General features: G+C 40.8%; 1 protein-coding gene across 2 annotated transcripts in view; it reads left to right on the forward strand.

The window, feature by feature from the left end:
* The first annotated feature begins 1,077 nt into the window (after positions 1–1,077).
* The window catches only part of amn (amnion associated transmembrane protein), a 129,796-nt gene continuing 118,198 nt past the window's right edge, over positions 1,078–12,675 (forward strand). The window contains exon 1 of one of the 2 annotated variants that reach the window (XM_062968510.1): positions 1,078–1,178. In XM_062968510.1, coding sequence (XP_062824580.1) covers positions 1,136–1,178 — 43 coding nt within the window. In that variant the 5' untranslated portion in view covers positions 1,078–1,135. The remainder of the gene's footprint in view (positions 1,179–12,675) is intronic. The other variant, XM_008115746.3, reaches the window with a different exon arrangement.

Genomic DNA, 12,675 nt, shown 5'->3' on the forward strand with positions numbered 1-12,675 from the left:
CCTCTCCTGGCTGCTGAGTTAATTTCAGTAACACCAACAGAAAAAAACCAACTCACTCACCCGCCTCTTCTCTCTCTCTCTCTCTCTCTCTCTCTCTCTCTCTCTCTCTATATATATATATATATATATATATATATATATATATATATACACACACACACACACACACACACACACACACAGTAGAGTCTCACTTATCCAAGCCTCGCTTATCCAAGTTTCTGGATTATCCAAGCCATTTTTGTAGTCAATGTTTTCAATATATCATGATATTTTGGGGTTAAATTCATAAATACAGTAATTACAACATAACATTACTGTGTATTGAACTACTTTTTCTGTCAAATTTGTTGTATAACATGATGTTTTGGTGCTTAATTTGTAAAATCATAACCTAATTTGATGTTTAATAGGCTTTTCCTTAATCCCTCCTTATTATCTAACATTTTTGTGAGACTCTACTGTATATATATATATATATATAGAGAGAGAGAGCACCTATGATTCTAAGACTCAATGCAATTTTGAAAATATTTATATGGAAGGCAGGGGAAGTGCATCTTAGAATGAAGAAATAAACTATTAAAGAGAACATTTTAATATTATATATCAAAATGGTGGGTGTTTATATATAGCAGAAATATGAAAAATTATATATTGAAATGGAAAAATTATATATTAAAAATTTCATGCATCCAATGAAATGCCGGTGAAGGACTTGATTGCAGAAATAGTCTCTATGCACTGCTCCGTAGTATAGCAATAAACCTTGGAGATAAACTTAATCCCCCATATGAATGATACAACATAGAAGTGAATGCATAACAGAAATTCCACTGGGAAGAATTTTCTCATTTGTCCCCTCCTAAATCCATTATGGAAAATCTTGCTATCTTATTCAAAGTGCAAAAGGGCATAATCCTTCTTCCTGGCAATTGTAGTTTCCCTTCTCTCCAAGTCTCATTGAATTGAAGTAACAGGAAAAGCCACTCTTTTCGGGTTTCTTCACGCACTAGACTCACAAAGATTACGCATTAGAGACTCCTTGGCATTCCCAAGTGTCATATGATACTAAATGGTCCAAAGTTCACTTGGCGAACAAAAGAGGCTAAGCGTGCAACTGCACACCTGTGAAATGAAGTTTCCACTTTTGTTCTTCGTTTTCCTTTATCTTCTTGGTAAGTAAAATAATGGCGAGCAACACCTAATTGGCTGGAGAAATGAGGGCAAAATTATTTCCTCCTCCGCACCGCAATAATATGCACGGAAGCTATGGATGCGATAGTTCATATCATTTTTATAATTCATGTAGAAAAATTCATTTCCAGGTAGACAAAGAGAAAGTCTTGGAGCGGTGATCTAAATATCCGGCACGTTCACTGCAACTGTGCCTGGGTTTTTCTATTTCTTTCCTATTTCTCCCCCCATGTAAAGCCTGAAGCCATGCACTGTGAGCTGACTTTTGTTGAATATGCATGCCTATTTAACATTCAAAGGCCGGGATTTCTTACTGCAAGAACTGATTAAAGCAGAAGGGAGGGTATATATAGAAATGCAAAATCTGCTTTAAAGTAGCAATATAGATTTCCAAAAGTATTATTATTAGTAGTAGTATTAATACTAGTAATAACTATGGAATAATAATGTTCATAAATGTTTATAATCATAGTACAAGCAAACACAAATCTAACGTCAAAATCAATTTGCGCAGGTCAGATCAACAGCAGTATTATACTGGACTTTGTAGCCTTTTGTTATATGAAATAATGTAATAATTACACAATGCAAAGGAATGAAGTGCAATCAAAGCAAATAAATGTTTCTCTTGGTATAGTATTTTGTTTTAATCATGTCAGAAGCGAATTGAGACAAGTTGCTTCTGATGTGAAAGAATTGGCTGTCTACAGAGACGTTACCTTGGGGATGCCCGGATGTGTTACAATCCTGCTGGGAGGCTTCTCTCATGTCCCCACGTGGGAAGCTAGGGCTGACAGAAGGGAGCTCACCCCGTCTCGCAGATTCGAACTTTCAACCTTCAGGTCAACAGTACAGCTGGCACAAGGGTTTAACACATTGCACCACCGTGGCCCATCATACTTAGCATCTATTTAGTGTCTTTAAAATGCCTAGAGTCCTTGATCTTGTTTTTGCAACAGTCTTATGAGTTGGAAAATTAGTGTCATCTTCATTACAGACATATAGGAAGACAGTTATTTCCATTTGATTGACATTACCAATTGCCTCTGGTGTTTAATGTAGTGGTTTTAACGAATTATTTGATTGAGTTGTGTTACCATTGTTTTATTATTTGTAGTTATTGTATTTATTTATTGCGGGCTGTTTTGGGATTACTTCACTGCAAAGCAGTAGAAACAAATTACTATATGAGTATTTTTTCTACAAATATTTCAAATGTCTGGTATTATACTGTCCAGCATTTCAGAGAGAATGATGATAATGGTGATAATGATTATGGTATGTTTATTTATACCTTGCTTTTCTCTCCACAAAGGAGATTCAAAGCGGCTAGAGTAAAGATTAGCACTAGTTATAGGGAGTAAGTTATTAAAAGAAGAGTTTAGAAACTGTTCTTTTTACTTGAACAATTTCCTTGGTCGGCTTAAAACTCTGTCATGAATTGTTGAAATCAATGCTTACAAAACAAACTGAGAAATGTATGCATTTTCTCTTCATAGTAGAGAATCACATTGTCCAAATGGTCTTTAAAAAATAGTACATGCGAAGATGTTTTTAAAAGGAGCTGGGAAAAGTCTGGGGTTTTTCCCCCTATCAGGGCCAGAGCTTGGAAAACTTATTTCCCAACAGATATTTTTTTGTCATTGTTAAACTCATTCTCTCTATCTGTGTGTCTTATTTGAATGATATCTTCTGAACAATGGCGCTGATGTTTAATGCCATCATAAGGATCCATAGTCATGATGTCACCAGGGCCCATTATCTATGACATCAGCAGGCTCTTAGCAGGACCAACAGTAGCTTCCAAGAAGTGGAATTTCAATAGGGCATCAGGTAATATGATTGAGCTTGCTTTAGCAAGCAATGGAAGTGTGAACTTGGGATTTTATCGCACAAAAGAGCAAAGGTGGCAAACTGGCATAGAAGCAGGGCTGTCACCTATTGCATGACACTGTGCACAACCCATTGTCTGCCCATCACCGTGCTGCAACAAACATCAGCTATTGTTTGTTATTGATGGGCAAAACCCATCAATAGATCCTGATTATACCTATACGATGATCTCCTAATCTGCTCCTGTGCTAGCATTCACAGGGGACAAGATTGCCCTTCTTTCCCAGTCACTTTCCTGTGATTGAAAATGGTTCCAGCCCAGTTTACCTGTCCGCATGTATCTCTACCTGTGAACCATCTCAGAGATTAAGATAATCCAGGGAGGCTCTGCTCTCAGTCCCGCCTCCCTTGCATGTGCGACTTGTGGGAACGAGAGACAGGGCCTTATTTATTTATTTATTTCCAATATTTATATCCCGCCCTTCTCACCCGAAGGGACTCAGGGCGGCTTACAACACTGGCACAATTAGATGCTTATATAAAATCAATCAACAGTACATAAAATCAGTTAAAAACACGAGGAAAGGAATGAGGAAATACAGCCACTAGTGGACAGTGAAGCAACAGCTCCCCCTGTGGCCGGCATCGTGAAGCTGGAAAAAAATGTTAAATACCTCTGTGTCTGCCTATATATGTTGTTTGTCTGTTGGCATTGAATGTTTGCCATATATGTGTTCATTGTAATCCACCCTGAGTCCCCTTTGGGGTGAGAAGGGCGGAATATAAATACTGTAAATAAATAAATAAATAAATAAACAAATACAATATAAAATTACAGTATATAAATTTTAAAATATATGTGCTCAAATCCGTTCATCTGAAAACCTTGTGCCTTTTCCATAGGTCAGTCTGTGTCATCTTTATCGTTTATTCGTTAAAAGCCTGGGCACATAGCTATGTTTTTAGGGCTCTTTTAAAGCCCAAAAGAGTTGGAACTTGTCTGATCTCTTTGGGGAGGGTGTTCCACAGCCGGGGAGCCACCACCGAGAAGGCCCTGTCCCTCGTTCCCACCAGCCGCGTTTGCGACTCAGGCGGGACCGAGAGCAGGGCCTCTCCAGATGATCTTAAGGATCTTGCTGGCTCATAGGAGGAGATACGTTTGGACAAGTAGATTGGGCCAGAACCGTTTAGGGCCTTCTCCGTGGTGACCCCTCAGCCATGGAACTCCCTCCCCAGCAACATTATGTAAGCTGCCTTGAGTCCCCTTTGGGGTAGAAAAAGGCAGGGTAGAAATAGAGCAAATAAATATATAATAAATAAATTGATCTAATTAACTTTATTTGAATTTATTTTAACCTAAACTTTGCTATAATTGCAAAGTTACTTCTAATAAAATAAAAAATAAAACTCTTGGGAGGGTGGAAGTCTCCTGCTACCCAGAAGTATGGTTACAGATCTGCAAAGCATCTCTATAGCTCATCATTCAAAGCACTGTGATAGTGAGGTTTATCATATTGGTCAGTTGCTGCTATGCCTTGTTGCAGGAATGCTACATGATAGAGGCTTCATGCAGTAAAGTCGGACTATTTTCTGCAATGGCCAAACAATCTGATCTGACATAATTTCTTCTATTCCTGCCTGAGGAAATCTCAACTGCATCTCTCCAAAATGCTTGTCATAAAATAAATAGATCTATCTACTATTCCATTTTGAATGTCTACTAGACTTGTGCACAGATCTTTTTTAGCCATTTTCCATCAGCTTCTTCAGCCTCTCTGGATGACCGAAATGGCAAGGGCTCTACCACCATGTTTTTTTCTTTCCCTACTATTTGGGAGTACATGGTGCATGCTTCCTTAACCCCGTTCCTCAAACCCAGGCCCCTTTGAAAGGAAGAAAGGAAATGATCCCAGGAATGGAAAGGTGAGCCTTGTAAGTTCTCATTTGCTGCCAATTGGCCAGATCTTCCTGGATCTTTCTGCTGCCGAGAAGAAAACAGATTTTTCTATTAGCCAATTTTGGTGAGGCTCCCGAAAACGGATCTGGGTACCCAACAAAATTTGGATACCAAAAATGGATCACCCTCTTGCCGAATTGCACAAGCCTATCGTCTACTAGTCAAAAGCTTCTCTTACTAATATGCAGCCTATCTTTTAAACGACTTCAGATGTGTTTTTCATTTCTTCTGTGAATTCCAGTGGATGCTCCCTAGTTTTTTGTTGCTTAGGGCACATTATGTCATTGTTGAGAATTGGCACTGTTGCTTTGCTCTCTAGGGATCTCTTATGTTCAGCTAATTGGAAACTATACAGCTGAAAATGCTCCCTTTTACCCACTATCACTTAATTAACAACAACAAATCACACTATGCCTACTACTTTCTTGCCCTCAGAACGTATCTCAGATAGATGGGGAATTGAAGAAATTCTTTAAAAACTTTTAAAAGTTTTTGTAGAATTCACACTATGTCAGATATTTAAATATAAGATATACGTAAACTGCCTGAGGCCCTAGAGCCAAGAATTTTATTAATTAAACATCTACCATAGTTAGCCAACCAGTGCACTGTAGCTTTAGAAAACATTATTCTTCTTATTATTATTGTGTATTAAATAAGATTAGTACACAGCAAACAAGATCACTATGCTGGCTGTTGTATTGGATCACGCATTGGACACTTCCCAAGTGTCTAGGACTGTGTGATGTATTGGCAAATAATACATGCAGATCCGAGTAGGGTGGCCTTTTGCAGCTGGTAATTTTGTCAGCACCGATAGTTTTTAAATGCTGGCCTAGGTCTTTAGGCATTGCGAGCAGTGTGCCGATCACCATTATTATTATTATTATTATTATTATTATTATTATTATTATTATTATTAATTACCCACCAACATTCCACAGATAAAAACCAGGACACTAAGCTACATCAGTGTGTAATCAAGAAGGCAAAAGTCACGGAGAGGATCAAACATATATATTATCCAATAATCTTAAAGATAATTTGTACAAAAGGATGCTTAGAATTAGCCACCCTCCTCATCCCCCCCCCCCCAAATCAAAAGTGTACAAAGGAACAGATAATACTTTTTGGAAGTGTGAAGTTCATGAAGTTCATACTACCATATGTCACGCAACTATATTTAATCAGAGTAGAGGTGTAGGTTATTGAGAGATGTTGTGTAAAAAAGGTAAAGGTAAAGGTTTTCCCCTGACGTTAAGTCCAGTCATGACCGACTCTGGGGGTTGGTGCTCATCTCCATTTCTAAGCCAAAGAGCCAGCGTTGTCCGTAGACACCTCCAAGGTCATGTGGCCGGCATGACTGCATGGAGCACCGTTACCTTCCTGCCTATTGATCTACTCACATTTGCATGTTTTCGAACTGCTAGGTTGGCAGGAGCTGGAGCAACAGCGGGCGCTCACTCTGCTCCCGGGATTTGAATCTGGGACCTTTTGGTTTGCAAGTTCAGCAGCTCAGCACTTTAACACACTGTGCCACCAGGGGCCCCTGATGTTGTGTAGTTCATGTAAATGCTTGGAAATATTGTGCAAGTACATATATGCTTGTGTGTGTATAAACATTTTCCTGTTAAAAATTGGAACAGAAAATATAAAAATAAAAAAGACAGCAACCATTTTAAATGAAGAAGAATTGATAAGTTAGGAGAGACTGCAGCAGTTTGCTTTTGCCTGAGCTTCCTGGGAAGGATTTTGCCCCGCAATTGAAATTAGGGAGAACAAAGGGAGAAAGAGAAGGGAAGAGAGAGAAACTGGTACATTTTAAAAGCAGCTGAAAAAGTGGGATGGCAAAGGATTTATTTATTATTTACAGTATTGATATTCCACCCTTCTCACTCTGAAGAGGACTTAGGGTAGATCACATATTACGGCAAACATTCAATACCATTATACAGACAGGACAGACAACAGTACAGATTGAGGTATATAGGCATTTCACAACTTCGGCATCCTGGACATTGTGCTTGATTCCGGCCACGGGGAGGGGGGGGTACTGTTACTCTATCCTCCATGTCAAAGAGCCCTGTTCACAGGCTTCCTCCTTGAATATTGCCAGCATTTTTCTGGCATTTCCTTATGGTGCCATTAAAATATCTCTCCCCTTAAGCAATACTTATTTATCAACTCACTGCTGTTTTCAATCTGCTAGGTGTGCTGAAGGTTGGGTGCTTAGCCCTGACCTAGGCTTCGAATGGCCAACCTTTCAATTGGCAAGATTTATTGCAGTTGGTGGTTATCCTGCTGTGCTAAAGCCCAGCCTGCTTTATGGGGACCATCCCTACTAAAATGACACAGCTAAGGCATATTTGCGTACAAGCAGAGCCCTGGTTAGGAACAAGATAGGTTCTGTGGATTTGTTCACAAGTTGAATTTGTAGGCTAGGACAGGTACATTTTTAAAGTGTAATTCCAGTTCAATTGCTGTTTTATTTTTATTTTTGGGTAGCATAGGGAAGGGTTAATATACAGTAGAGTCTCACTTATCCAACGTAAATGGGCCAGCAGAACGTTGGATAAGCGAATATGTTGGATAATAAGAAGGAATTAAGGAAAAGCCTATTAAACATCAAATTAGGTTATGATTTTACAAATTAAGCACCAAAACATCATGTTTAACAACAAATTTGACCTAAAAAGTAGTTCAATATGAAGTAATGCTATGTAGTAATTACTGTATGAATTTAGCACCAACATATCATGATGTATTGAAAACATTGACTACAAAAATGTGTTGGATAATCCAGAACGTTGGATAAGCGAGTGTTGGATAAGTGAGATTCTATAATGTTCATTTCACTATCTGTGCCCCTGTTCAGAAGACTTCACCTCCCTTTCTGTCTCCTATACCTTTAATGATGCCGTGGAAGAGGGAATTTCAGCAGGTGCTTCTTGTTACCTGGTTGCATGACAAGCAACATCTGCTGAAATTCCCTCTTCAACACAACCATTAAAGGTCCAGTTTCTACTCTGGCAATCCTAACCAATGTGCAAGGAAACAAATGAGCTCAGACAGCTCAATGTCCTCAAGGGGTTTTTATCCAGGTTTGCTCAGTTTAGAAGCAGGGTGAGCATCCAGACAGAGTCTAGTGTTGAAATCTTAAACCTGGTCATTAAGCCATTTCTGGGCTTCTGTTTTGAGTCCATTTATTATTACAAATATACACTCCCCTTATATGACTCTTTGCCATCTCATCCCAAGTGAGCTCCTTCCGGAGAAGGCTAGAAAAGGGGGGGGGGGAGTTGATGGTTGCTTAGCAACTGCAGACATGGTCTGGCACGGATGAGTAGCTGAGACTGGCTGGCAATGCCAAACGCTTCCTCTCCCTTTTCAAAATCTCCCCCATCAAATAAAAAGAAAGGGGGCGATAGGGGTAATTTGACCAGAATGTAAATAAATTGATGCCGGGAATCATACAACAGTCTCCCCATATCTTATGATAACTGGAGGCCACCACGGACATTACGTGGGAGGAGAATTCAAATACATAGCTGAGTGGATCTGGAATAGCAGTAAGCAAAGAGATCTTGTAGCACCTTAGAGAGCAACTGAGAGAACAAAGTCAGTAGCAAAAGCTTTCATAGGCATTAAGTCTACTTCCTCAGATGTATGGAGTGAAGACCTTTGTAGTCAAAATGTAGGTGCATCAACACAAGCAGAAAACATAGGAGCTAATGTGAGAGTAGTACTCCACACTGGCTCCGGTGGTGGCTTTCCTGCCTGCCTCCATCCCGCTGTGGTGGTGGGACAGGGTCCTGACCATGCAGTGGGGCCAGTTCAGCTCCACTGTTAGAAATGCAACAATGCTCAGCATTGAAGAGTGAAGAACACCTCATAGTGGGCAGTAGTACTAGTAATAACTATCTATTACTAGTACTACTGCCCACTATGAGGTGTTCTTCACTCTGACCTGAAGCATCCTTCTCCTGTGTCTACCTAGTCTGACCCCTTGCAGTGGTTCTCAACCTGTGGGTCCCCAGATGTTTTGGCCTTCAATTCCCAGAAATCCTAACAGCTGGTAAACTGGCTGGGATTTCTGGGAGTTGTAGGCTAAAACACCTGGAGTGTTTTGATCTAAGAGATGTTTCTCCCCTCTTCCTCCCAAAAGTCCTTTCTCTGCCTTCCAAGATGTAGCTCAGTTACAGTAGCACCCTGAGTAGCTTTCTTGTCTTAGAATGGTGTCTGTACAGTAAAGCTTAGTTTCTTTCTCCAAGGCAGTGTTTCTGTGCTCTTCCAGATGTTTTGGACTTCAGCTTTTGGACTTCCGAACAGCTGGCAAGCTGGCTGAGATTTCTGGGAGCTGAATTCCAAAACACCTGGAGGATCAGAGTTTGAGAAACACTGCTCCAAGGCATTACTGCATTTGCTCCTTAAATCAAGATCTCTAACCCAAGGGTGTCAAACATATTTTCATTGAGGGCCACATCACCCTTATAGTTGCCAATGAATCTGTGGACGGAGAATCTGTGGATATAGAGGGCCAATTATCATTGTTTTACATAGTGGTTGATCCTCTTTAGTTTTTACCCAATTTGGGTCACCAGATGTTACTGAATGACAACACCCATCATTTTTGACTATCCACTATGTGGGCTGGAAATAAAGATAATTGCAACCCAATAGCACTTGTGGTTCTGAGGGCCCACCCAGACAGCCCCTTTAATGCGGGACTTCCCACAATAAAAAGGGGGCTGTCCGGACGAAATTTTTGGAAAACACAAATTAATTTGCCACAAACCAGGAAAACCCTGTTTTGTGGCGAATTTATTTGATAGTGAGCTTATTCCGCGCCTTCCAGGAAGGCACGAGATAAATTCACTACTTTTGCTGTCTGGACTGCAGTCCCAGGGTTTGGGGGGAGGCGGATAGATGTCCTCATGGTTTTCTGGGCTAATTTAGCCCAGTAAACCATGAGGACATCTACCCGCCTCCCCCTAAACCCCCCAAACCCCTTTTAAAAGTTTTAAAAAACTTCCTGGTCTTCCATTACAGAGCTTATGCAGCTCTCCTGGTGCATAGCAATGATCCGCCAGGAGAGCGGGAGGGGGGGAGGAGAAAAATCATAATTGCTACGTGCCAGGAGAGCTGCAGGAACACTGTAATGGAGGCCCAGTAAGTTTTTTAAAACTTTTTAAAGAGGTTTGGGGGGGTTTTGGGGAGTGGGTTACAGTGTCTGGGCACCTACCCCAGAAAGCACGGGCTTTCTGGAGTGTGTGTGGACAGGCACCCAGGAAAATGCGAATGTTCCCGGCAGGGCTTTAGCCAGAAAAAATTTTTTGGGAGGGATTTTGAAAATTTGTGGGGGGGGGGGGGGTTTGAACCCCTGACCCACCTGCCCCCCGGGTTCAGACCTGTCAATATCTGCTTGAGATAGTGCCTGGAGGGATTCTTAATTTTTTTTGCGTCTCATAGACTTAGCATGGGGATTTGGTTAACCAGTTAAAATTAATGAGTAAAGCAATTTTTTTAACTTGAAAAATGGGGGGGGGGGGGGGTTGAACCCCTAACACCGGCTACAGGCCTGGTTCTTGGGATAAATGTCTGTTTGGAAGTGCCCTGAGATTGGAGAAAGGTTAAAGGATGTTTGAAAGTCAGACAGCGTATCTGCAAGCCTTGTATCTAAATTGAAAATCCACTTTCCTGACTAAACAGAACAAATGGCAGTCTTCCAGATGTTCTGCATCACAACTCCCATCAGTTCTAGCCATGATGTCTAATGATGAGGAATACAGAGTTGTAGGCCACATAAAATGACATGGTGGGCCGGATTCAGCACACGGGCCTTGAGTTTAATATGTGTGCTCTAATCACTGAATGCACTCTCATATTGTTGTTGTGGTAGCCACGGGGCTCCAAAGAGCTCCCAGCCATCCTGGGGCACCATTGCTGATGTTTGCAAGGGCATCCATGTAGCCTGGAAGGGGGAGAGAGGCATAAGAGGAGGGCAGCAGAACTGAGATAGGTGCCATCAACTGTCCCTACATCACAGAGTAGAGAAAGCAGTGGGGCTGGTTTCAATTTAGAACCAACCCCACTGTTTGCCGCGTCCCTGAAGTGCAGGTCTGCTTTGGAGCTTCCAGACCACTAACCACAGTAAGCCTTGGTAATTTGTATTGGCTTCCTCGGTTTCCTCAGGGTCACTTCAGACACCAAATTTGTTCAAAAACCAGGGCAGCATGACAGCTTATAGTTACTATACCACATAGACACTAATCAGTTTTAACTGGAACATGAAAATGACACTCACTCAAAAGGAGTGCTGCTGTTACAATTTACAATCCAGGGCATGTCTCTTAAAGGGACACTTCACCCATATTTGCTCTTTCTTGCTTCTTCATTAATCTTCAATTACAAATAATGCCATCACATTTGTGTTTAGCTGTACATAGAATCATACAGTTGGAAGAGGCCACAAGGGCCATTCAATCCAAGCAGGAATAATGCATTTCCTCCCGATTATGTATTTCCCCTCAAAGCACACATTTTAATAGACTTTGTGAACAAAAATATCTGCCCCCACATTTGGATAAGGACAAAAGCTGCTGGGCAATTGCATTAAGGTATGTGCGTTAGTCCAGATTGGTTTGTCTTGGAATATGCATGGATGGCATTTCCCAGCCTCTCAATTTCATCTCATTTTTCACTTTAAATTGTGCAAATTTTCCCGAGGAAGTGTGGATTACATCAACATTCGTTCAGCTTACTGGCCTTTCAGATAATGGAAGAGTGGTATTGCATCTCACCTCAAAATGAAATGCAAAGGGCTGGAAATTCCATATCATATTGGTTTATTTTTTCCTGCTCATTTCTCACTTTTGTTTCTGCTTTTACGGTTTCAGTCTCATTGCCGCTCTTAGCAGCCTAATATGTTCGCATTTTGATACTCACTCGGCTCTGTATTTGTTTTGGTTGTGATTTTATTGATTGCTTTGTGGTCTTATGCTTGTAAACCACCCCCAGAGCATTTATCAGTTGGGAAGTATATAAATGTAATAAGTAGTAAGTCAGCCAATAAGCAAACTAACGAAGTTGCTTTGGTGAGAGCAGGAAGGGAGAACGCACAGAACGAAGGCAGAGAAGAATGCAGGTGAAAAGAAGAAAATTCTGACTAGATGCCTCTCTTAAGCAAATTTTGCATCTCAATCAACTTGCCACCCGTCCAGCTTGTATTAGAGGTGAGAGCCCACGCTGGGTTTCCAGTCCCCAAACTGGGCAAGACAGTCAAGGGCAATTTTTAAAATTCTTTCATGAATAGAGTCTGATTGTAGATTGAACTCAGCTGTTTATTTAATGTTACATTCATTTCCATCACAACCAGAAGAATATCCAACTAAATGAAGGTCTAGCAAGCAAAGTAACCTGGTTTAAGCACTGAGCTAGAAGGGCAGCTACACTGTAGAATTAATGCAGTTTGGCACTTCTTTAACTGCCATGACTCAATATTATTGAATCCTGGGATTTGTCATTTGGTGAGGCACAAGCACTCTTTGGCAGAGAAAGCTAACTGCCTTGTAAAACTACAACTCCCACAATTCCATAGCATCATTTCATGGCAGTTAAAGTGGTGCCAGATTGCATTAATTCTACAGTGTAGATGCACCTTAGGCCTCAGAGGTCCAGGATTTGTATGG

Source organism: Anolis carolinensis, chromosome 1 (assembly GCF_035594765.1).
Source record: "Anolis carolinensis isolate JA03-04 chromosome 1, rAnoCar3.1.pri, whole genome shotgun sequence".
Lineage (NCBI taxonomy): Eukaryota > Metazoa > Chordata > Lepidosauria > Squamata > Dactyloidae > Anolis > Anolis carolinensis.